The 26,834-nt window shown below is 46.0% G+C and overlaps 1 protein-coding gene across 2 annotated transcripts; it reads left to right on the top strand.

The window, feature by feature from the left end:
• On the top strand, nucleotides 1–22,947 carry LOC308313333 (sarcalumenin). Of its 2 annotated transcripts, none has more exons than XM_080760416.1 (8): nucleotides 1–81; nucleotides 10,126–11,148; nucleotides 12,716–12,817; nucleotides 14,719–14,814; nucleotides 16,614–16,730; nucleotides 17,700–17,933; nucleotides 19,910–20,259; nucleotides 20,783–22,947. In XM_080760416.1, exons 1-8 carry the CDS (start codon nucleotides 21–23, stop codon nucleotides 21,254–21,256), a joined length of 2,457 nt encoding a protein of 818 aa, XP_080616542.1. In that variant the 5' UTR covers nucleotides 1–20; the 3' UTR covers nucleotides 21,257–22,947. The 2 variants fall into 2 exon arrangements, with proteins under 2 accessions (XP_080616542.1, XP_080616541.1); XM_080760415.1 differs by having other exon boundaries at nucleotides 12,683–12,817.
• The last annotated feature ends 3,887 nt before the right edge of the window (nucleotides 22,948–26,834 follow it).

Genomic DNA, 26,834 nt, shown 5'->3' with positions numbered 1-26,834 from the left:
GAAGGTCCCTGGCAGCCAAAATGAAGGCTCTGCTGTGTGTGTGTGGCTTGTTCTTCTCCCTGCTGGCTCTGACCACTGCAGGTAAGGACAATGTCAAATCTTTAAATGTTTTTATTTGTTTAATTTGTGCTGCACATTGAGAGTTACCCTAGTTGGATCCTCGGTTATTCAAGTGGATACAATAATATTATATATACGGGTATATATCATTGCTGTCGCTCTCTTTCTCTCTCTCTCTCTCTATATATATATATATATATATATATATATATATATATATATGTTTGTCATACAAACTTTTGTAATTTAAGCATGTCACATCGCTGTGCATTTTGAGCTTGTAGATCTGTTTATTTGAATCCTCAAAGTTTTGGACATATGAGTTTTCCATCAGACGGCAATGATATGGTTTTATGTATGGAATGGAAGGGGAATGATGATGCTGAGGTTTATCATTGAGGCAGCAGAGGGCTATTATCAGTGATGCTATCAAACAATCTATCTGAAGCTTGGGTTGACTGGCAACATAGTGACTTAAACGTACCCAACGAGTCTATACTTTGTATACAATATTTGTGTGTGTACATTGTTAATAGTCGAGTTGAGGGCTGAATTGTCAGCATGGTATATATGCATCGCAAAGTTCCAGTGCAAATAGGCAATATTTGTGTCTACACTATAGTACACATTGTTGTTTTTAAAATGTATTTAATTATGTTAAATATTTGTTGATGGAGCCAATAAATATGGGCACCACATTAAATGTCCATGTAAATGTAGGCATTGAAACGACTTAACCCATTCTGACCTGAGATCAGATTCATACGAGGTTTCCACTGAACACACACTGGTCTGATTAACCCATTCTGACCTGAGATCAGATTCTAAAAATGTCAGTCGCTCTTCGATTTTTCAAAAATAGCAGACCTACAAGCTCGTAGCGCGCCACTCGGTGGCGCGCTATGAGCTTGTAGATCTGCTATTTTTCAATAGCTAAAGCATAACATGATGCTAACACCAAAATGGGTGCCCGGTCAGAATGGGTTAAAACTGCGAGATGAGAGTAAATGGTTGTCAACAAACGACAGGGGGAATGGTCATGTAATAGCTTGCCAAGAAGAAACAATAGAAACTAGGATATCAGGTAAACATACCTAGCATCTGTCTAAACGACATGTTATCTAAATATAACATTGTTAGCATTAGTGGTCAACAGGAGGTGTTTGTAGGGGCTGTAAGTTGAGATGTCAGAGCAGAGGTGTGACACCAGCTGAAGGAAGCTTGCCCCATGCTTATTCTTTCTTATTGCCTGGAGGAGAGAGAGAGAAGTGAGGATGTTGTGATGGGCCCCTAAAATAATTGACAAAACACTACGATTTTAATGATAATTTAACATTAATATAAAATATATGCATACCGGTATATTATATACCGGTGTGTATATAAAAAAGAATCACTATTTTATTCTTTTACTTGATTTCTTTGTGATACTGATAAAATAAATGTTAGTTTCACTGATCCAAGCCGGAGGCTGTGTGGTTCAGATGAATGGGCCTCTAGGAGGCTGTGTGGTCAGATGAATGGGCCTCTAGGAGGCTGTGTGGTCAGATGAATGGGCCTCTAGGAGGCTGTGTGGTCAGATGAATGGGCCTCTAGGAGGCTGTGTGGTCAGATGAATGGGCCTCTAGGAGGCTGTGTGGTCAGATGAATGGGCCTCTAGGAGGCTGTGTGGTCAGATGAATGGGCCTCTAGGAGGCTGTGTGGTCAGATGAATGGGCCTCTAGGAGGCTGTGTGGTCAGATGAATGGGCCTCTAGGAGGCTGTGTGGTCAGATGAATGGGCCTCTAGGAGGCTGTGTGGTCAGATGAATGGGCCTCTAGGAGGCTGTGTGGTCAGATGAATGGGCCTCTAGGAGGCTGTGTGGTCAGATGAATGGGCCTCTAGGAGGCTGTGTGGTCAGATGAATGGGCCTCTAGGAGGCTGTGTGGTCAGATGAATGGGCCTCTAGGAGGCTGTGTGGTCAGATGAATGGGCCTCTAGGAGGCTGTGTGGTCAGATGAATGGGCCTCTAGGAGGCTGTGTGGTCAGATGAATGGGCCTCTAGGAGGCTGTGTGGTCAGATGAATGGGCCTCTAGGAGGCTGTGTGGTCAGATGAATGGGCCTCTAGGAGGCTGTGTGGTCAGATGAATGGGCCTCTAGGAGGCTGTGTGGTCAGATGAATGGGCCTCTAGGAGGCTGTGTGGTCAGATGAATGAAGCCGGTCAGATGAATGGGCCGCAAACGCTTTACAGGTTTTCAAGTGGGCCCTGATCCAGAAAGAAAAACACTCATCTAACTGATTAGAATGATTTGGACTAGATATATAGACTAGAGTCACTCTCTTTGGCCAGTTGACGGAAATCCTTTTAGTGGTCTACCAATCAAACCCAACAACGTGAATTAAAATTGATATAAAATCAAGTATAATGCATATTGGTTTTTCTTTTTTACTGATAAGGTTCAACCTTGTCTGACCTTGCATAGATTGTCAGTGGGCCTTTCCGGCTTCCATAGTCAGGTGTTAGGCCTTAGCCGTAGTAACCGGATACTATGGACACCAAAACCAGGGTCTGATACTCATCGCTTTAGGACTCGCTCACTGTGAGGATTACACACTGTCAGCAGTGGTATGTACATCACGCCTACACATACTATTCCCAAACACACATGCTGTAGATGCAGTTACACACATCAAAGGTACCGTGCAGTCTGCTCTGCAGACATTACACAACAGTATATTGTGCGTCTCACTCGCAACATAGTTTACAATGGAGATCATTACACCACATTGAATGTATTCATCATGTGTCACTGTGCGTGCCGTCAGATTTCTCTCTCCTGTCCTCACATCTGATAATATGCTCCATGGGCTCAACAGCCAAGCAGGCGGCAAGGGGAAGCCCCGGCTAAAACCGGGAAAGGTTGTGGGTGGCTAAGCTGGGACGCGTCATAATGAATCCCACGACCAGCTCTAGGATAGAGCCGTCTGATTGGCTCCCGGACAGGCATAGTTTTACTGAAGCTAGGGTTAAAATTAGGTCTAGGTATAGTTTTAGTTTTACTGGGGTTAGGTTTAGGGTTAGGTTTTTTAGGCATAGTTTTTACTGAGGTTAGTTTTAGGCATATTTGCAAAAACGAGAACTGCATGTCAATCACAGCGGCTACTGCCCAATCACATCAGGGTTTGCCTAGAGTTGCGATCCATAATAACGCCCCGGGACAGTAGCCTGCGTCCGGTTGGACAGCTGAGTGCTCCTGCTTCATAACAATTGAACCCGTGCATGCCTATTGTGGTCACGTCATAGTAGTATTTCACATAGTATTCTGTGAAAATAGGCGATCTGCAAAGCTCACAACACGTTGCATCGCCACGTGTTGTGTGAGTGTGAGTTGTGTTGTTTTCGGCGAAGAGATTTGGTGTAGTGTAGAGTGATCAAAGGAGTGGACCAAAGATAGAGCCCTGGGGTCAACAAAGTATTATAATAGGGATTAGGTATGAGAGTTCAGTCAGTGGTAGTGATGAAACTACATACTGTATGTCTGTGTACTGTGTGTATAGACTGTATGTCTATACACTGTATGTCACTCACGCCCCGTTCCCTTCCTTTAGTCTTCCAAGTCTCAGCATGAGAAATAATAATCATGTAGTATATCATCGGCATGAGATAATTGAGATATGGCATTTAAAATAATGCAGATGAAGATGGTGTGACTGTTGTTTTTATTTTATATTAGTTTTATTTGCCAAGAACATATTACAGTATAGTACTACTTCACATCTCTGTAATTTGTGCTGTGCATTTAACCCAGTGGTTTGGAGCAGTGGGTGGTGCACAGGGAGCAGTCAGACCAGTGGGTGCATGGTGCACACACAGGGACCAGTCAGACCAGTGGGTGCATGGTGCACAGGGATCAGTCAGACCAGTGGGTGGTGCACAGTGACCAGTCAGACCAGTGGGTGGTGCACAGGGATCAGTCAGACCAGTGGGTGGTGCACAGGGACCAGTCAGACCAGTGGGTGGTGCACAGGGATCAGTCAGACCAGTGGGTGGTGCACAGGGATCAGTCAGACCAGTGGGTGGTGCACAGGGATCAGTCAGACCAGTGGGTGGTGCACAGGGATCAGTCAGACCAGTGGGTGGTGCACAGGGATCAGTCAGACCAGTGGGTGGTGCACAGGGATCAGTCAGACCAGTGGGTGGTGCACAGGGATCAGTCAGACCAGTGGGTGGTGCACAGTGACCAGTCAGACCAGTGGGTGGTGCACAGGGATCAGTCAGACCAGTGGGTGGTGCACAGTGACCAGTCAGACCAGTGGGTGGTGCACAGTGACCAGTCAGACCAGTGGGTGGTGCACAGGGACCAGTCAGACCAGTGGGTGGTGCACAGTGACCAGTCAGACCAGTGGGTGGTGCACAGGGACCAGTCAGACCAGTGGGTGCATGGTGCACAGGGACCAGTCAGACCAGTGGGTGGTGCACAGGGACCAGTCAGACCAGTGGGTGGTGCACAGGGACCAGTCAGACCAGTGGGTGGTGCACAGGGACCAGTCAGACCAGTGCATGGTGCACAGGGACCAGTCAGACCAGTGGGTGGTGCACAGGGATCAGTTAGACCAGTGGGTGGTGCACAGGGACCAGTCAGACCAGTGGGTGCATGGTGCACAGAGACCAGTCAGACCAGTGGGTGGTGCACAGGGATCAGTCAGACCAGTGGGTGGTGCACAGAGACCAGTCAGACCAGTGGGTGGTGCACAGAGACCAGTCAGACCAGTGGGTGGGTGGTGCACAGGGATCAGTCAGACCAGTGGGTGGTGCACAGGGATCAGTCAGACCAGTGGGTGGTGCACAGGGACCAGTCAGACCAGTGGGTGGTGCACAGGGACCAGTCAGACCAGTGGGTGCATGGTGCACAGGGATCAGTCAGACCAGTGGGTGGTGCACAGGGACCAGTCAGACCAGTGGGTGGTGCACAGGGATCAGTCAGACCAGTGGGTGGTGCACATGGATCAGTCAGACCAGTGGGTGGTGCACAGGGACCAGTCAGACCAGTGGGTGGTGCACAGGGACCAGTCAGACCAGTGGGTGGTGCACATGGATCAGTCAGACCAGTGGGTGGTGCACAGGGACCAGTCAGACCAGTGGGTGGTGCACAGTGACCAGTCAGACCAGTGGGTGGTGCACATGGATCAGTCAGACCAGTGGGTGGTGCACAGGGACCAGTCAGACCAGTGGGTGGTGCACAGTGACCAGTCAGACCAGTGGGTGGTGCACATGGATCAGTCAGACCAGTGGGTGGTGCACATGGATCAGTCAGACCAGTGGGTGGTGCACATGGATCAGTCAGACCAGTGGGTGGTGCACATGGATCAGTCAGACCAGTGGGTGGTGCACATGGATCAGTCAGACCAGTGGGTGGTGCACAGGGATCAGTCAGACCAGTGGGTGCATGGTGCACAGTGACCAGTCAGACCAGTGGGTGGTGCACATGGATCAGTCAGACCAGTGGGTGGTGCACATGGATCAGTCAGACCAGTGGGTGGTGCACATGGATCAGTCAGACCAGTGGGTGGTGCACATGGATCAGTCAGACCAGTGGGTGGTGCACATGGATCAGTCAGACCAGTGGGTGGTGCACAGGGATCAGTCAGACCAGTGGGTGCATGGTGCACAGTGACCAGTCAGACCAGTGGGTGGTGCACAGGGATCAGTCAGACCAGTGGGTGCATGGTGCACAGAGACCAGTCAGACCAGTGGGTGCATGGTGCTCAGGGACCAGTCAGACTCAAGGACACTCCAACACGTTGCCAGGAGGAGCCCAAATCGAACGGGGGGGACCTTCCGATTCCCAGGCGACTCCTCCGCCGCCTCCTCCGCATGCCGCCGGTGCCCTCCTATCTTTACTAATCCATCTAATTCAGGAGAATGCTTTTAGCATATAGTTCAGCTGTGTGGTCATTCATCACAGGAGCTGTCGAGTGCAGGTTCAGTTGCAGATTCAAATCTGGGGAAGAGACAATAAGATATTGTTCTGTCTGTCTTAAATGACAAATAACATGAAGTGTAAGATGATAATAGAATGTGCATATGATAAGAGATGTGCGTATATATTGTTCTATTGTATGTTTCATTTCACATTTATCCCATTCTGACGTGTGCGAGCCATGCTTATTTGCTTGACATTAGCTTAAACCTTAAGTGGTTTCATAATGTACTTTTGTACGTTTGGTTCCCGGGCCCCTTCCTGGAATTGTAGTGGAGTCAAGAAGAGTACAGTATTTCTCTTGAAATGTAGTGGAGTGGAAGTCATAAGTTTCCCAAAATACAAACACTCAAGTAAAGTACCTAACACTATATATACCTAAGTACAGTACTCAAATGTACTTTGTTACTGTCCAGCAGTGCCCATTGCAGGGTGCATGTGCAACAACGCTGTCATGACAATCACAGGGAGGGCAGGTGTCAGTCATTCTTCATGAAAGCAGGAGTGGAATTATCCCTCCTTCTTGTCACCCCCTGACTCATTGTGGGTCTATTTCTGACTTTGAGGACCGACCAGCAGCACCAGCCCAGAGACATGGGGCACCTGTCCCTCTCCGTCCTGTCCCTGCTGCAGTGTGCTCTGCTGGGCTTAGCTGCAACTATCACAGTGACCCCGGGGGGCAGGAGAACCACATTACACAACTAATAGCCTTCCTGCAATAAGCTTGCAGAGGAAGTTATTTGGATAGTTTGTGATAATGCCTTTCTTATTAATAAGGCCGTGTGTGTGTGTGTGTGTGTGTGTGTGTGTGTGTGTGTGTGTGTGCGTGTGTGTGTGTGTGTGTGTGTGTGTGTGTGTGTGTATAGAGTTTTTTCAAGTTTGCGCATCCACTATTGTTTGTGTTCAAGACATTTCTTGTAAAATGTGAATGCTGTGTGTGTGTGTGTGTGTGTGTGTGTGTGTTGGGAGAGACGAGAAAGATTGATAAAGAGCGGGGGAGACGCGCTGTGCGCTCTGATCAAGACGGTTATTTTTTTAATTAATTAGAAACAAATGGTCCGAATGTTCACTCGAAAATTCCTGCCGAAGTTCGAGTCCTAAAATAAGGGCTAGGGTACAGCCATAGTGTGTGTGTGTGTGTGTGTGTGTGTGTGTGTGCGCACGGGCAGACTGTGTGTGCGCACGGGCAGACTGCGTGTGTGCACGTGGGTGGCAGGGCTTCTTAAAAAGTTGTTAAAAAGAGAGTTAAAACAGTCATCACTTATCATTTCCATGTGGAGATGTCTCACTTTTTGCGCACTATCCATTCCCATGATTCTAACTAAGTTAACTGTAATTTAATTTGGCTACAAATGCAGACTAAAAAGATACCTTGAACAGCCAACTAACTCTTGGCATGCAGGGTTTCAGTCTGGCGTCTTGATTTAGACTTAATACAATCATTCATCATCATCACCGTATTTGACCATTTGGCAATGACTGTTGGCCAAGCCATATGCTAACTTACATGCAGATAGTGTAGACTACTACAGCTATTAATTAATTCGCCATTCAAATAATTGCAGTTATAATAAATAAGCAGTTGAAGATGGATGGATGGCCTGACCTCGAAATTAAAAACAAATCTTCTAAATCCTCCAGTTTTCTGAAATAAATATTTTCATGATTTTTCAAAAATAGCAGACCTATTTTTCAATAACAAAATTGTTATAACATAATGTTTAAAACGCCAAAAGGGGTTCCCTCCCAAAATGGGTTACATTTTTCCCTCATATGGAGTAATCTGCACTATATGGATTCCACTACTTAACTCAAGTAAAATAACAAATAAATAATACATTTAGTAAATTCCTCCTTATTAATTTAACCCAGAGAACGTGAAAATGGACGTCCATTCCATCCACTTTTACACTGTTAGCTAAGTGAACACTGAGGATTTTTCAGGGCAGGTATACATAACGGAACCTGTACAAAGTTGCTGAACATTTACTGCTTCCCCTCATTAAAAATAAGCATGACGTAAGCTCCACCCCGTTATGTAATGTTATGTTTGTTAGCATCAGTAACCCAACATCACCGGCACACTCAAGAGTCTTGGCTCCCCCGTGTGTTTGGGTTATGGAACGTACCATCCTGTGACACTATTTGGGCACCGTTCCAAACAGCGCAGGAAATACTTAGACCCCACCGACAGATGACGCTTGATAATGATAACAAGCCCCTTGTCACCCAATCCCTTGACACTAATCTAGATCTTTCTCTCAGGAAAGTGCACCCATGGTACGCTTAAGCCTGGCTGAAACATGTTCTATAAGTTAAGGTCTATGAGCCTCGGCCAGCACTAAATGCCAAGGGTCAGAGAAACGACTGTGGGGCTAATTTTAGAAGTCCTAATGCCAAATTGATCTGTGAAATTAACACAATATCGGATACATAATGAAGTCGTTAGTAGAGTAGATACCGTCTTCAGGGTGGTCTCTTCTTTGAGCTTATCAATCATCTTTCTCCAAGCCAATGAAAGGTGAATCTGTCATGATGATATGATTCGCCCTTAGTCAAAGCTTAAGGGGAGGACATAAAAGAGAATGTCTGTTCAGCCGATTGACCGTCATGTCCTCTCCTTGTCCTGCTCTGCTGACCAAGCCTCGAAAACCCTCTGCTTTATAGAGGACCTTGTCTGAGTTCCTATTACAAAAGTATCCTGGTTTATCAAGCTCATACAGAACATTGGATTCTTCTAGGCCAGCTTTGTTATAATAAGCCTTAATCTGACGCTCACTGATATACATGCCAAATCCAGAACAGACTATTCAGAGATAATATAATGTCCAGATCATGCATCAAAATGCATCGTTTGTTTGTGAGACAGACCAGATGGAATGGGTGGTTAAAGGCTGTGTCCTGTGTGTTGTCAATGCTGGCAAGACGGCATCAGTAGGTGCCAGACACAGAGGTGACGAACAGCATCGTCAGACCCCAGAATAGGGGAGCGAGGCCGTCACAGAGAATGGTGGAGAAAAGGAAGAGTACATTGAGTTCTGCTATCACCAGGGACAGCCAGAGGAGTGTTAAGCTCTCGCTCCAGCCCATTGGGCCAATCTTGGCCTGGGATTCTTTGCATGTGGTCTCACGCAGTGAGCCACTTATTAGACAGTGACTGACCATTAGATAGATACGATAGATAGATAGATGGATAGATAGATAGATAGATAGGCTCACCGCACACAAACTACAGAAACACAAGGCCATAGCCTTGTGTTGCTCTTACATTATGGTTGCTCGTGTGTGTGTGTGTGTGTGTGTGTGTGTGTGTGTGTGTGAAAAATCAGTCAGCTGTCTGTCAATGATATGTAACTACAACTGTATACGTTTTTCAAATCAGCGTAGCCTACTGTAATATTAATATTAAGATGAACTGATAAGCATGCACATATTGATCAGTGTCAATACGTAGACATTGTTAGAAGCACACTGTGGTTCTGATCATCACAAGAACAGTCTTTCTTTACACACAATAGTGCTTTGGGACATCTCTATATCACTAGTCTATAATCATATGTGAGTTTTACCTCTGCAGCACAGCATCCTTTTCAAGGTTTGGGCAACATGACACCATGGTCAAGCTGTCCCCACAGCTGTCCTGCTCTTCTTTTAGGGTAATCTACGCAGAAATGTACATCTCTAATTAATATGCTCAGTTTGCTCACCCTCAGCGGGTCCCTGACTAAGCATTGCCATGCAAGGACGTGAAATATGAATCTATATGCTGAGACGGTGTCAAATATTTCATCTGATGTGGTCCCATCCGCGATGCGTTGTGAGCTTATTGATCGGCTATTTTCAGCATGCGGCACCGACCCTTGTTACAACGATGTACCAAGTTCTGCAGAATGAATGATGTACGAAAGCATTAGGAGCATACAGCGAGATAAAAGTGTGGGTTTTGGTTTTCGCTGTAGCAGTGAATGATCACTATTGCTTTTTGCTCCTGAGGTACAACATCTTATGCAAAACAAACAATACATATTGAATGGATTGTCCTTAATGTTAGAGGTGTTCAGATCAAATAAAAAACAAATAGGATTTCTCTCGTCTCTTCTCAGATCTGCTAGCAGAGGATGAGGAGCCTCTGATGCATCTGCAGGTCCAGCAGAAAGAGGTGGAGCTGTTCCCGTGTGGATGTGACCCTGTGGAGGAGCGTGCGAGCCAGAGCACCTCCAATGACACGCCGGCCCCGGAGGTGCCCGTGTGCCAGCCCTGTGCGGCCCCGGCGGCGGTGGCTGCAGCTGCAGCAGATGAAGAGGAGCAAGAGGACGATAAGGAAAAAGCAGCTCCCATCGAGGAGGTAGCGAGCCACGAGGAAGAGGAGCCTGCGAACGAAGACGCCCCTGAGGAGGACACCGAGGTCGCCGAGCAGGAGGCAGTGGCAGAGGAAGGAGCCACCGAGGAGGAGGTAGTGGCTGAAGAGCAGGCAGCTGAGGAGGACGTCGTTGAGGAGGTCGCAGCTGAGGAGGTAGTAGCCGCAGAGGAGCTGATAAGCGCTGCTTTGGAGGAAGAAGCTGTCGTAGAGTATACTGAGGAAGAGGAGGCCGCTGTCGTTGAAGAAGAGGTGGCTGAACCTGAGCCAGAGGCAGAAGCTGAACCCCTGCAGGAGCTTCCGGAGCCAGAACAGGAATCTGCAGACCCAGAACCAGAGGTGATTCTACAGTCTGAGTCAGAGGTGGCTCCCGACGCGGAAGTCATTCCAGAGCCAGAGGTGATTCCAGAACCAGAGGTTGTTCCAGAAGTCGAGCCGGAGCCTGCTGTGGAGGAGGCCAGTGTAGAACATGCAGAGGTGGTGGAGTCCGTTGAAGAGGCAGCCAGTGTGGCAGAGGAGACACCTGTCGTTGAGGAGGTGGCACCTGTCGTAGAGGAGGTGGCACCTGTCGTGGAGGAGGTGGCACCTGTCGTGGAGGAGGTGGCACCTGTCGTAGAGGAGGTGGCACCTGTCGTAGAGGAGGTGGCACCTGTCGTGGAGGAGGTGGCACCTGACGTAGAGGAGGTGGCACCTGTCGTAGAGGAGGTGGCAGATGTCGTAGAGGAGGTCACAGTGGAGGATGTGCCTGCAGAGGAGATGCCACACAAAGGTACTGCAGGGAAAAGTAAATAAAACATCACGTGAGTTAGATACATAGATGGATGTAGTGTCAACTCAGATTATAGACCTGTCCAGTTGCTTTGGCAGACTGTCCCTTTGACACTGATCTTACAATCCAGTTGACCTTAAAATGCCGTCAGTAACAGTAATTAAGTAGTTTGACTCCTATCAAATTTGTTCTATTTCTTGCACACTCCCGTCTACACCAGTGTTTCCCAAAGTGGGGTCTGGGGACTCCCAGGGGTCCTTGAAGGAGTTCCAAGGGGGTCCCCAATGATAGTTTGGAACCAAATGGACCCTTATGCTGTAACTCTGAGAGTGTACAAATAACGATTCCATTTGTACACTCTCAGAGTTAGAATTAACATTGATTTTAAAATATAAATTGTGGGTCCCAGAGACAGAAATGTCATTACATCAGGGTCCGTAGACTAATTCATGTCAAACTGGGGGTCCTTGAAATTAAACGGGTTGATAATCACTGCTAGAGCTGTAAACATCTTCTCTTATGGGGGTCCCTGCAATGCCTGCATATCTTTTCAAATGGGTTCCGCAGGCTAATTAGTGTCAATTTGGGGGTCCTTGACATGAAAATGTTTGGGAAGCGCTGGTCTACACCACCCCCTCTCGCTCTCTCCTATCCATCTCTCTTTCTGCTCTCCCCTCTATCCACCCCCTCTGTCTCTCTCTCTCTCTCTCTCTCTCTCTCTCTCTCTCTCTCTCTCTCTCTCTCTCCGTGCCATACCTCGCTGAACATGACACCATGCTTGTGGCCAAAGGGGTCATCAGGCATAACCTTTCGTACAGAAATAAGCAGACCAAAATAGAGGAGGAAACATGGAGGGACATGGTGATGTACAGTAACTATAACTGTATGCGGTCACTGTGCTCAGCACAGATGAATCGCTAACTCAGAGCTCTCAGGAAATCAATTAGTACCCAGGGAAACATTTTGTTTGTTTTTCTATACATGTCAGCTGTGTTTTCACTCATCACCCCCCCCCCCCCCCCCCCCCCCCCCCCGGCAGCAATAATAGAATGGAACAATTCTTTGGGCAAATATATCATGAGTGACTGTGGTTAACAAGCTATATGTCATAGAATAACAATTGCATAGAGAGCATTGTGTGCACATCTCTTGCCTGTATTTAGGCGTTCAGGTGCTGGACGTCAAGGCATCAAGACAAACATCAAGGAGGAAGAAGACACATCCGCACACTTGTTTCTAGAGCTCCACAAGAGACTTACTTTATTAATTTAATGGCAAGAAATGCAACGTTTCGAACCTTTATAGGTCTTCATCAGGAAAGTGTGCCTGATGAACAGCTATACCTAAAGGGTCGAAACGTTGCGTTTTTTTGCAGATGTTTCTTCTTCTTCCTCATAGAATAACAATGTGTCAATTTCAGCTGTTTGTGTGAATGATGCTTTCTGCTAATCTTATTTTAATGCATGTCAGAGTAGTCTTTATTAACGGCCTCTGCAGTTGACTGACTGACTGACTCTCTGTCCCCTCCAATCAGCACCTGTGGAGAAGAAAGTGTCCCTCCAATCAGCACCTGTGGAGAAGAAAGGGTCCCGGCCAGCATTGAGGGACCGCTCCCACATTGACGAAACCCTGAGACTAGCTAGTGATGAGCACTCTGCAGAGTTCTCAGGTACGGAACATGCATGGGCGACGGCAAGTTCAAATACACATGTACACAAACACAAGCACACATGCCTCTAAATATTCAGAATATGTATACATTTGTATGTATCAATTTGAAGCTCTGAGAGTGTCCAAATGTAACTAAATTTATCTCCCTGAGAGATAAATTAATTTGGCATTTTGTTGTGATGACTGCTGTAAACAAAAGAACTATGGCCTCCGGCTCATGAGTGACGGTAGGAAAGAAAGAAAGAATCCACATGTGTTTGCATGTGAATGAAGGAGTGTTTGAGGCAGCCGCGGGGAGTGAAGAAATTTACTGAAAATTGTTTCATGATGTCCATTAGACTCGAGGTCTGGCACGTGTGTGTGTCTGTGTGTGTGTGTGTGTGTGTGTGTGTGTGTGTGTGTGTGTGTGTGTGTGTGTGTGTGTGTGTGTGTGTGTGTGTGTGTGTGTGTGTGTGTGTGTGTGTGTGTGTGTGTCACGTGTCTTGCGGCAGGTGATTAATCAGTGTAAATTTGAAAATGAAAAGCTCTTTGTTCCCAAAATCCAGATATTTTAGCATTACAGCACAGTACTGATGTGTGACAAAATCATTCAATTTATATATAGAACACACTGATTAAATCTGAAGCCTTCGTAATAAGAAAAGGCTTTTTCAGCTTCACATTCAAACTGTAGACTAAATATTGGCTAAAACATATTTTGATATTGGTTCGATAAGATAACGATCAATCCATTACAAATCTGTATGATGGAATGCCAAGGGTGAGACAGAAAATAGCAGCCAGGAGAATGAGACTAGCAGGACACTGCCAAAGACACCAAGAGCTGCCAGGAGAATGAGACTAGCAGGACACTGTCACAGACACCAGGAGAATGAGACTAGCAGGACACTGTCACAGACACCAGGAGAATGAGACTAGCAAGACACTGCCAAAGACACCAAGAGAATGAGACTATAGCAGGACACTGCAAAAGACACCAGGAGAATGAGACTAGCAGGACACTGCCAAAGACACCAAGAGAATGAGACTAGCAGGACACTGCCAAAGACACCAGGAGAATGAGACTATAGCAGGACACTAGCCACAGACACCAGGAGAATGAGACTAGCAGGACACTGCCAAAGACACCAGGAGAATGAGACTATAGCAGGACACTGCCACAGACACCAGGAGAATGAGACTAGCAGGACACTGCCAAAGACACCAAGAGAATGAGACTAGCAGGACACTGCCAAAGACACCAGGAGAATGAGACTATAGCAGGACACTGCCAAAGACACCAGGAGAATGAGACTATAGCAGGACACTGCCAAAGACACCAGGAGAATGAGACTATAGCAGGACACTGTCACAGACACCAGGAGAATGAGACTAGCAGGACACTGTCACAGACACCAGGAGAATGAGACTAGCAGGACACTGTCACAGACACCAAGATAATGAGACTAGCAGGACACTGTCACAGACACCAGGAGAATGAGACTAGCAGGACACTGCCAAAGACACCAAGAGCTGCCAGCCAGCTAACTAGTGCTGTGGAACCAACACACGGGCACCGGTCACGAGGACATCCCACATTAACATATAGTGGATGTACTCAAGAACGACGCAGGAGCGCAGAGCACCAACGAGCTGGCCGGATGTATGGAGAACCCACCAACGATGGAGGGCTCGTCCTAGAGAGAGCATCAGCATCTGTAATATTGCCAAATATTGCCTAAATAAGTCAGACATATTCACACTAGCTAACCTTGACATCTCTCTCTCTCTCTATCTCTCTCTGTCTCTCTCCCTCCCTCTCTCTCTCCTCCTTCCTTGATCCCCCCCCCCCCCCCTCTCTCTTCCTCTCCCCCCTCTCTCTCTTCCTTCCTCCCCCCCCCCCCCTCTTTCTCTCTCCAGCTGCTATGAAGAAGCTGGTGAACATATACCACACAACCATCAAGCCATTGGAAGAGGTCTACAAATACAATGAACTGAGGCAACACCAGGTCACAGGTAACTCCACTTCTTTGGGGATAACAAAGAACTCCTCATAGAGTCACTGTACCATAAGTGAAATGACTGCAAATCAGTTCTTTTCAGTGAGCAACACTCATACAAGGGAATTATAAAACAGGCTTTATTTAGTGTGTTGTCTTTAGTTTGTTTTAACCCAACTGGACAATGCAGGTGTCAACAAGGAAGTTGTCAGAGAAACGTTTAGGTCTGTCTGTGTCTGTCTTTACTTTGTAGTAGCCTACGACCACTGTGTTGTAACTGTGTGCCAAACCACATAATGTACTGCATGTATATGTAATACATGTGTTGTTGTTTTACAACACATGATACAGCTGTTATCCACCTAAAACCACTACATACATACAGTACATACTAACCAGTAAGACGCGCAAACGCGGGAAGCGAACGCAGCTCGTACATATTTGGGTTTTGGACGTATAGCTGCTTTGGGGACTCCTTATATGGTTATGGCTGAGTCATGGTGACGTAATCACACAGCTCCATATATGGGCACAAAAGCGGGACAGACAGACAGACAGACAGACACACAGACAGACATGATCTGCTAGGTCTCATAGTAAGTGCTCATTGCGTTCGCAATAAACAAATTAACCACTTAAGCCTGATTTATACTTTGGCTACTTTATAAATACTACAGCGGTGCCCGTTGGGCACTGGCCTACTTAATTGGAACGATGCAAGTTCGAAATGGATGCCCCACCCTGATATTATGTCTGTGTCCCTTTTATGCCCGACATCAGAATGATGTCAGATTTCTGTATGTATCTGTCCCTTTATTCCTATATATGGAGTTCTGTGTCAGGCATGCCCAAATTTGGAGTGTTGGGATGTCAGAACAGGCCAGCTTGTGGAGTTCTGTGTCAGGCATGCCCAAATATGGAGTGTTGTGAGGTCAGAACAGGACCCTGGGCAGGGGAGCTGTCCAGAGCCCGGGCAGAGGCCTTTTTGAGGCGCTTCTGGACAACCGTTGGTTGGTCCGACCAACTCGACACCGGGCACTGCACCCCCTGTGGTGGTGTGGAACGCGTGTGTCGATTTTGAAGTCGGTGGGGCGAACGGTTCTCGAGTTACGTGGATTACACACAGACAAACGTATAGAGACAGACGTATAGAGACTTGAAAATGTTCACCTAAAAGGATATGCCCAAAATAGGGGGAGAGTTATTAGGATTAGCTAAGGTTGTACACTGTAAATGAATCAGACCAAACATTCGGAGAAAAGCCAAATGAACATTGTACAACCCTTGGAAACAAAATGGTTTTCATCACTGGAGGGCAATGACTGTGGACCGGTATTAGTCTATTATAATGGAGCAGGAGGGAATCAGGACAGAAACTGTGAAATGTGCGCCCCCTTGTGGTACAAGATGATAGGACATTTTAGACACTGGTATCATGGTACTCAGGCCTACATACATACAGAGTGAGTATACCTGTAGTAATATCTCGAGACAGACTGTTGACTCTGTCAAATTCAAGGAAAAGAGGGCACTGTTTTTTCTTTATTTCTTGACGAAGGGTTTTCAGATTGCTGTACAGTGTACATATGATGTGGTATTGATGTACTGTGTGTGTGTGTGTGTGTGTGTGTGTGTGTGTGTGTGTGTGTGTGTGTGTGTGTGTGTGTGTGTGTGTGTGTGTGTGCGCGTGTGTTTGCCTGCGTGCCTGCCTGCCTGCCTGCCTGCGTGCGTGCGTGTTTGTCTGCGTGCCTGCCTGCCTGCGTGCGTACATGTCTGGTCTGACTCTATCTCCTCTGTCTCTGTGTATTCTTGCAGATGGTGAGATCACCTCCAAGCCCATGGTTCTGTTTCTTGGGCCTTGGAGTGTCGGCAAGTCCTCCATGATCAACTACCTGCTGGGTCTCCATGGCACCAGCCACGAGCTCTACACGGGTAAGGGACGCTAGCCCCTCCATTTAATTTGTGTACTCATCACATTCAGTAGTCATTCATTTGTGAAAACAGACACAGACAAATAGCATATACAGAGTATAGGCTATTTATTGATTGATTGTTAATACTTTATTAACAGGCTTTGGGCCAAGCCCCTATAGGGCCTAGGCTTGTTTCCATTGTGGTCCTCTGTATAATATCGGAATCGGTCAGAATCGGTATCTGCAGATATGACCCTGCAAATAATCGGATATCGGTCATCGTTTTTATAATCGTGGACTCCTAATGATGATGCATGTTCACTATTCTGTTGGTTCCAAGTGTAACCCTTATCATGTACTGTATGTGTCATCATGTTTCATCACAGGGTGGTGGTGGCTCAGGGGTAGAGTGGCTGGATGGTAACCGCAAGGTTGCTAGTTCAAACCCTGTGGGCTCCCCCAGAGTTAGTGTTGAAGTGTCCTTGACACTGAACCCCTGTGTGAAATTTGTGAATGGGTGAATGTAATGCACAATCAACGTAAAGCGCCTTGGATAAAGGCACTACATAAATTTTATCATTTTATCATTCTTAATATATCAGTTAGGCAGACAGTATGAAGCAATCTACTATAGTCTTCAGTCTGTCTGACCAATAAACACAAATTGTTTCACGTTTACCACCCGCGACCAAACTCTTTGTGGCTCTGCTATTTTGGACAGACAATAATTTATTGATACACAATAAGAATCTTGCATATCACTGCATAGTATTGAAATGCAAGGACGGCTCATAATAATAATATAGACCTTTCTACACAAAAAAAAGGCCCTATATATGTGTCATCATAAAAATGCCACAATTTGTGTGTAACACATTTCTAGTCGTTCTCAACTTAAATCCAGCAATCAATCAAGTAATCCATACATATTATATGTCAATTTAAACGAGTGCCTCTGTCTCCCGTATGTTCCCACTCTTTCCATCAGGTGCTGAGCCGACCACCTCGGAGTACACGGTCGTTATGCACGGCGAGAAGTTCCGCAGCATCGACGGTGTTGTCATGGCGGCAGACAGCTCGCGCTCCTTCTCGCCCCTGGAGCAGTTTGGCCAGGGCTTCCTGGAGAAGCTGGTGGGCATAGAGATGCCTCACAAGCTGCTGGAGAGAGTCACGTTTGTTGACACACCCGGCATCATTGAGAACCGCAAGCAGCAGGAGAGAGGTGGGACACTGGAGGGAGGATGCATGGTTTAACCACGTGACTCACTTGACTTAAAACGAGCTTTTGCTCGTCTTGTAAAATACCTTTTTTTATGCAGAATGTTTAACAATCATTCAACTCTTGAGTGTGTGATGAAACCAAATATGGTCCATTTGATTTCAATTTACACTCTCAAGAGTTAAAGATCTATAAAGGGTCCATTTAGTTACCAACTCTCCATCATTTAGCATGGGGACCTCCTGGAACCCCCTCAAGGACCACTGGTGGTCCCTGGACCACTGGTTGAGAGCACCATAGCACACTAGACATAATTTGGCCGTTGGGGAAAACTAATTGACTTAAAGCCATTCTGAACGGGAACCCATTTTGGTGTTGGCATCATGTTATGCTTTAGCTATTGAAAAATAGCAGATCTACAAGCTCATAGCGCGCCACCGAGTGGCGCGCTACGAGCTTGTAGGTCTGCTATTTTTGAAAAATCGAAGAACGACTGACATTTTTAGAATCTGATCTCAGGTCAGAATGGGTTAATCAGACCAGTGTGTGTCCAGTGGAAACCTCGTATGAATCTGATCTCAGGTCAGAATGGGTTAAAGCCTATACAGTATACACTTTATTGACTGGAATCCCCAGGGGTCCGTCTCCACTTTTTTGCCCTCTACACCAAATGTCTTCGCCGAAAATAGCTGTTTTACTGAAGCTCACGAGACAAGTTGTGCCTTGTTGTGAGCTTGTAGATCGGCTATTTTTGCCGAATGTTCTCCTGTTTTTGCCGATTGTTCGCCTATTATGACATGCCCAGAATAGGGACACTAGGGTTTGTTCAGTTATTGTGGTTAAGCTGCTGTAGTTATATACTGTAGATATAGATACTGTAGGCATATACTGTATACAGAAGAATTGGACTATTTGAGACCTGGAAATTAAGTTGCAAAATCTGAATTTGCTGTGAGACTTGACCTACTTTCGGAATGATGCATTATAATGGGCTGTATTTTGCGTGTCTTAAGTACCAGGTCTTATTCCCTAACTTGAGTAAACTAAAGACCTCAAGGCGTGATCAATGCCATTTGGCTATTCTGAGTGGCCAAAGAGCATTGATCACGCCTCCAGGTCTTTAGTTTACTCAAGTTAGGGAATAAGACCTGGTACTTAAGACACGCAAAATACAGCCCTTTAACCCATTGATGCCTGGTGCAACCTATACGCTGTTCTACCTTTGATGCCGGCGCGCTCTCTGTGTCTCATCAGCTATTGCTATACATTTAGCAACATAACAATTTATTTATTTTTTATCCGATTTTGAAGGATTTCAGAAAACTTAGGTCAGGCCCTAGAAGGCATTCCCAGATTCGGCCTCAGGCATCAATGGGTTAAGTCTTAGCTTGACTTGAAAGCACAACATTGATCCGTTTTGATCCAGTAACACCCCAGAGCAATACCAAATTCACTATCACAGACCTAGTTTTGCCTCCAGCATTTGTTTGAGACTTTGGTAACTGATTGGTGAGGATAGTCGATGTTGGGGATGGGCAGAGGTATAGACCTGAGACTTCTAATCAAAATTAGGATTTTGGATTTGACTTTTCTCTCAAATTACTTGAGGCTTGACTTGGACTTACTTAATAGAATTACTTTAGATATTGCTTGGACTTGCACTGATGAATGTGCTTGTTCCACACAAACAGCACACTCGCAGTGTCTCTCTTAGTTAATAAAAAATACGGCACAGCCATAGGGTCTCTCTTAGTTTACACACACACACACACACACGCACACACGCACACGCACACGCACACGCACACGCAGACAGACAGACAGACAGACACAGACACAGACACACACACACACACACACACACACACACACACACACACACACACACACACACACACACACACACACACACACACACACACACACACTGTACTCAACATTCATTCTCTAAACCTGACTCACATTGTTTCCCTATGCAGGCTACCCCTACAATGAAGTGTGCCAGTGGTTCATCGACCGCGCCGACCTCATCGTCCTGGTGTTCGACCCCACCAAGCTGGACGTGGGCGCGGAGCTGGCGACGCTCTTCAAGCAGATGAAGGGCCGCGAGTCCCAGATCCGGATCATCTTCAACAAGGCCGACAGCCTGACCACCCAGAACCTGATGAGAGTGTACGGAGCCCTGTTCTGGAGCATGGCTCCCCTGATCAACGTCACGGAGCCTCCGCGCGTGTACGTCAGCTCCTTCTGGCCCCTGGACTACGCCCGAGACAGCAGCCGAGAGCTCTTCAAGAAGGAAGAGACGTCCCTGCTGGAGGACCTCAACCAGGTCTGTCTTGACTTGAGATGTTCAGCAAATGAGATGGTGATCGCTGACAGTGGGGGAATACACTCAAATGTACACTCTGAGCAATTCTCTAGTACAATAGTCTAGTTGTGGTGCCGGCTAAATATGGTCCACATCCTGCAGAGCAGCTATACACATGTTTGAATTGTACGATGCACTGTATATTTTCAGTAAAATACATTTTCATTCTGGGATCGAAATTGTATCTACGTATATACATCATGGCATTATCAGTGTCACAGCAGCTTGAGTTATCTTATGCCATTGTAAAACTGACTGCTCCACAACCACATTGGATGACCATAATGTCAAATGGCTAGCTATAGAGGTCGCAAGAAAAGGACATTTGTAACTTGTGAACTGGAACCCTTTCACATTATATTCATCTGATCTGAGTCTCGCATATCATGCCAGCTATATGTGAATATTTAAAATGATTTTTCCATTTTTTTTAAAAATACAAACAAACTAACAAAACAAATGTTATGCATGTTATCACATCCAGATGATTGAGAACCAGCTGGAGAACAAGATCGCTTTCGTCCGACAGCACGCCATCCGTGTCCGAATCCACGCCCTGCTGGTGGACCGCTACGTCCAGACCTACAACGACAAGCTGGGCTGGTTCGGCGACCCGTACGAGGTGTTCCACGACATCGTCTCCGACCCGGACAAGTACTACATCTTCAAGTCCATTCTTGCCAAGACCAACATCAGCAAGTTTGACTTGCCTGACAAGGAGGTCTACCAGGACTTCTTCGGAGTCAATCCGATTGCTGGCTTCAAGCCGCTGTCCTCCCAGTGCAGTTGGTTCGGCGGGTGTCTGCTTGGAAACATAGAGAAGGCCATCACGGCGCAGCTCCCAGCTCTTCTGAGCAGCGTGAACAGGACCCCGAACGTGCCCACACCCGCCAAGGCTGCTCCAGCACCTCCGCCCCCACTCCCTGAGAAACCCAAGAACCACTGGCGAAGGCAGTGAGATGGAGTCAAAGAGAGAGGAGAGGAGAGAGAAACCTAGGAGGAGAGGCGAACATTCAGTAGATGGCAGTATTAGCCAGAAGCTTTCTTTAGTGATGGCTCCTGACACTGTGTTTGTCTGGACTGGACATGTGGGGCTGAGAAGAGCAAAGCATATTATATGAAAGAGCAGACCTGGGTCAAGCAGTATTTGCATATAAATCATACAATTTGATTCAGACTGTACAGAGTACCACTACCAGAGAGTGATTAGAGTTGATCAAATCACTGCCTGGAGCTGTCGATCATAGACTCATAACTTGATTTTCCAGAAATAATTGCAGTGTTGTTTAAACCTCCTGGAACTTGATATTGCTTAGTAAGCCCTAACTATCGGTAACCTAAGTGAGATGCTTCAAACCATGAAAAGTATTTGCAAATACTATTTGACCCAAATGTAGTACAGGGTATGGAAAAGGAGACATGAAAGTCCATTATTTTTGGATGCAAATAAATGCAAAAAAATATAAAACCAAAATCTATGGATGGAAAAGTCAGACATCCTTTATCAGCAATTATGTGAATTAAACCAAATAATGTATATGAACCTGTTGATTTTCTTGATGTTAGTTTGCTAGTTTGTATTTTTATTTATTCACGTTTTCTCTTTAAGCATAGCGACGTGAAAAGCAGCAGTGGTTTTCTCTGAGCTCTAATACTGCCACTCTAATGTCTTCTGTGTTTGTAGGTTGAACCACTAAACCTATTCAGTGAAAATAGACGATATACAAGAGCTACAAGCTACAAGTAGATCAGCTATTTTTCATCAAAGAAATGAGGGGGAAAAAGGAGGGGGCTTGAGTGACTCAGGGCAATGAAGTATATGGTTTACTCACAGTGAGCTCACAGCATGAGCTATTGAGCGCACAATGCTCATGTTGTGAGCTTGTAGATCAGATACTTTTGAAATACTTTTGTTCTGTTGTTGCCACTCATGCCTGCCTCATATTTTATCTTCCCATATAAGCTACAGTGGGACTTTTTCAGAAGGTACATTTTTCAAGGAGGTAGGATGTTTATTCCAAAGCTGGATCGGGCCCTTGACTAGAATGATGTTTCCATAGCTGTTTTTACGCAGCAATATTTTATATCTGACCATAGACTAAATAAGAGCAAAATGTGTGAAACTCTGTGAATACTGTCAATACGCCTTTATCAAAATGTGTCTACAGTAACATTAATTTCTATTAGGCTACATTTTGTTTGTATTCGAAGCAAAGTGATATTTTACTCGACCAAGACTACCTGAAATACAGCAGCATGAGACTGACTGAATCCATCTGTGTCTGTACCGTATACTCTTGAAGTAGGTCTCATCTTTCGATCGTAACATTCAAGCCATGTAAGATTGCATTTGTAAATTTGGTGCCAGTGTGACTTTGCGCTTTCCATGTTGCTTCTGCCAGTTTACCTTAAAACATAGTGCTGCGTGCCGTGTGTGAGCAGTTGTTTTCAGTGCAGTGCCTGTGAGCAGTGATATAACATGTTTGTCATACATTATAGCCTACTGTATGCTCACTGCCTGTGAGCAGTGATATGAAATGTTTCTCATACATAGAGCCTACTGTATGCTCACTGCTCACTTGTGACTGTGATGTTGTGTAGGATGTTGTGCCACTTGTTGAGTAAACAATAAAAACCTCCCAGGCTGTATATCCTTTAGATGTACATTATTTGAGCATGGTTTATAGTTACAGTACCTTGAAAAATACAATGCAATTGCAAGGTTTATAGGACACATTGCTTTACACCCTCAGTCATTTACATGACAGTAGCCTAGGCTACATGTACAATCAGACATTGATTGGACCATGGGCGGAATTGCGGAATTGTGGAAATGGGAATTGCGGGAATTGCGGAAATGGAAATTGCGGTAATTGCGGAAATTGCAGAAATTGCGGAAATGGAAATTGCGGAAATGGAAATTGCGGAAATTGCGAAATTGCGGAAATTGCAGAAAAAACACTCTGACATTTGTGGACTCTTGTGGAAAATAGCCTATACACGAACCACACAGTCATAACATAACAACAGTCCAACCATTTTCTCTGCCCCGTGTCCTCTTCAGTCCTCCCATAGTTTCCCCCAAAAACATTCTCAAAGAAGGCCTCTGATAGTGTGTACAAACTACAAAGACGCTAACGCACACCACAGTCCTAGTGGTGCCGGTCCATGGGAGAGAACTGCAATAGCCAGAGTGCCAATACTTTATTAGGACACAGCAGGTAAGACAAATTAATCTATGTCGACTCGTCCCATATTCTATATCTAGGCATGAACATGCCTATAGTCTACATATAGACATAATATAAGAACAATGGTTAACAGATTAACCACATGAACCCTATGTGTCCCTGTTCTGGGGGAAATCCTGTAAATATAGCAGGTCTAAAAGCTCACAACTGGTGTCGTACTTGGGCCCCAGGGATATATTATAGAATGAAGGTAGCCTATAGGCTATAGAATGAACACACATGACACATGATTACAAAGTTAATGTTAATTGACATTTAAATATATCACAGGACAGCACACACATGCACACCTACTCATAAGAATAACCTACACTTGCAGAGTGAACTGGACTCTGTTACTGGAGAGGAATTGTCACCATTTCACATTTACCATTTGAAGGGGATGCCATTCTGACAAACTTACAATAGTTACAATTGGCCACCAGGAGGCACTCCCACTAAATATGTTAATTTTCAGATGTCTGAACTGTTGGACATTTGAAGTTTGCTAATAACTAGTTGGTTTTAATATACTTATTTATTTATTTATTTATTTATTTATTCATATTTATTAATAACAGTATTTAATACTGTTTTTATTAGGCATTTTGTATATGACATAACTGCAGAATATCATTGACAGATAATGAGTAATGAGTGTTCCAAATACAATACATAATAAAATAGGTATATAAATGTAATTAAACAGTTAAACAGTGACAAATGTTAACAGAAAAACAAAACAAATACAACAGGACAGATACTCTTGCTCTGAAACTTTCCCAACAAGTTGTTGTAAATCAACTGAATTACAGACATTTTTCTTTTTAAAGTGTGCTTTGGAAAATTGTCGAAAATAATCTAGTGTGCAGCACTTGACCCTCAGACATAAAACAGAAACAAAATATGGATATCAAATACTCAAATAGCCTAATAATTAACCATATGCATCTTGAAATAGAGATGTTCCAACATTTTCACTGTGTACCGACGTAAGCATAGAGTAATAACTAATAAGGGACGTCTCTAAAGGTCCCTATGGTCCTTACCTTAATGTTTCCAAGACGCCAAGTTCTACATTTTAATTCTAGCCCAAAAGTGTGCGTGCGTGCTCGTCCCCGCCACAAGCCTCTGCGTGCGCGCCCCACCCAGATCCCCCTCCCCTCTATTTTGTGACTGCAGCTCACTTTGGATTGGAAATTGGATTGGAAAAACTGGAGGAAATTCCCAACCTAAACTCAGCGAGAGGAGCAGCCTACAGTGAGTGTGTCCGCTCACAAGTTACAACGCAGGAAATACGGCCTGGGAAAAGTTTGGAGGCTTTTTGGACACGGGGGGGGGGGGGGGGAGTATATATCTGACATTCTGGATGCGTTTTTCATGCCTTCATGGTTTGGAGCAGTTGTTTTTGGTGTCGGGCGGTTTATTCTGGCAGAACTAAAGTTGAACATATAATAGTCTACGCACTCAAGAGTTCTACGTCGCTGGAGTGATTATTTAAAGAGTTTTTTTAGCCCGATACTTGATTTGATCATCACTATTTATAGACTCGCCTATTCCGGGGCTGTTCTTGGTAGCTTTATGTTTTTGCTAACTGTGCGTAACAAGTTAGTGACACTCCCAACAGAAGCCAATCTAAGATAATATCCATGGTCAGTATTTTCAGCACTTCTCTTTCGATCCAGACGTGGTCAAATTACAACCTCGCCACCCCCGACGTCTTGGAAGAAGGGGAATAAACGGTGGAGATCCGGACAGGGAGTTCAGGAAAAGACGTGGTTGGATCCGTGGGACAGGCCCGCCTGTTGCACCGAGCGGACCGAGCGACCACGCACCGTCCTCTTGTCATTTCGGACGTCGTGGTGGACCGACACGGCTCCATAATATTCATTCAAATTTAGAACATTAATGCTCAACAAAGAAGTGGGTGAAGAGGAAAGACGTATGGGTTGAAACAGCTTTGACTCATGCCTGACAGACGGAGAGAGAGAGGGGAAAGGAACAGGGGGCTGACTGTAAAATGGACCGAGTGTGTTGAGTAGATAAGGGGGGACGCTGTAACTTTTGCAGCCATTTGTTTGGCCGTTGGAAATGCGTCCTGAAAACAACCGTGGGTGGCTCAACAAGTTGTCACAGCCCAGCGAACCACTGGTCTTAAACATTAAGTAGGCTGTTTTTACGCAAGATAAATTAGGTCCCCAAACCCCCCCTCCCACCCCCCTTTTTTTCAACGCCAGACTTTTTTTTCCTGACGTAAGCTGTCACTGTCAGCGGTAGAATAAACAGTGTGCAGCCAGAGGAGAGGATTTCAGGCAGTGAAGCGGCGTTCGCATGGGCGTTTATTATTCCATGGTTACAACAAGCCCCTTTTCCGAGAAGAATGTTCCTTTCTGGAGGGAGAAAGCGTAATGACGGTGTATTTGTATCCGCAGCTGGAGACAAACGAGGGGCTCGAACCGGACAGCTCAAGAGCCTCCGAAGAAGAAGAAGAAGAAGTCCGTGGAATGTGAGTACTGACGTAATACCGGGGTCGGATAATGAACTACTCAAGAAGCTGGAACGGCCAGTTTCATATTGAGTGAGTGTGCAGCAGGGCTACCTTGTGCGTAGTAACGACGTCTCTACTGTGCGCACATTCATGCAGTTTGCTCATTCCAACAAACACCTCTCAGCAGCTCTCCCCCCTGCCTTCTCACTGTGCCAGATGCGCGCACACACCGCGCCCCCACACAACCCGCCTGATCGCCTGCCAGCCACAGCCACCGCCACCAGGCATCATTAAAAGAAGACATTATTAGTGCATGCTCCCTCCGCCCCGCTCCACCAGTACAATATGGCCACTCTGCAACAACACCGGCAGCTTGTCATGCATGGGCATGGCACCGAAGTGAGCTGCGACTCCAGCGGGGATGGAGCTGTGACGGTGCGGATTGCCAACAGTGCGCCGCACGTGCACCACCAACAGCAGTATCACCACGAGCCGCTACGGACTACCAACAGTGGTGGAGGCGGCAGCTATGGGGCTGTGAATAAAGTGAACCCTGCAGGCCCACACAAATACAGCATATCGTCCAGTTGCAGCTCTGGTGAGTCTGGGATGAGACCGTCTTTCATGACCACTGTGCGCCCCCAGAGGAAAGTGCCACCGCTCTTTGAACGCTCCTCCGCCCAGTGCTGGGACCCCAAGTTCGACTCTTCCATCTTGGAGGAGGCGTGCCGAGAGCGATGCTTCCCCCAGACCCAGCGGCGGTTCCGCTACGTCCTGTTCTACCTGGCGGTGGCGGCCGTCCTTTGGGGCGTGTACTT

Source organism: Protomyctophum bolini (assembly GCF_963924005.1).
Source record: "Protomyctophum bolini genome assembly, chromosome: 3".
In the NCBI taxonomy this organism is placed as follows: Eukaryota; Metazoa; Chordata; class Actinopteri; order Myctophiformes; family Myctophidae; genus Protomyctophum; species Protomyctophum bolini.
This window is presented reverse-complemented; position numbering and strand designations above follow the sequence as displayed.

What these genes read in the sequence shown, in the direction of transcription:
- LOC308313333 (XM_080760415.1), top strand. Translation starts at nt 21, where the DNA reads ATGAAGGCTCTGCTGTGTGTGTGTGGCTTGTTCTTCTCCCTGCTGGCT. An exon ending in CCGCAAGCAGCAGGAGAGAG is followed by an intron (nt 17,934 to 19,909) that starts GTGGGACACTGG and finishes TTCCCTATGCAG; the next exon opens with GCTACCCCTACAATGAAGTG. An exon ending in TGCTGGAGGACCTCAACCAG is followed by an intron (nt 20,260 to 20,782) that starts GTCTGTCTTGAC and finishes TATCACATCCAG; the next exon opens with ATGATTGAGAACCAGCTGGA.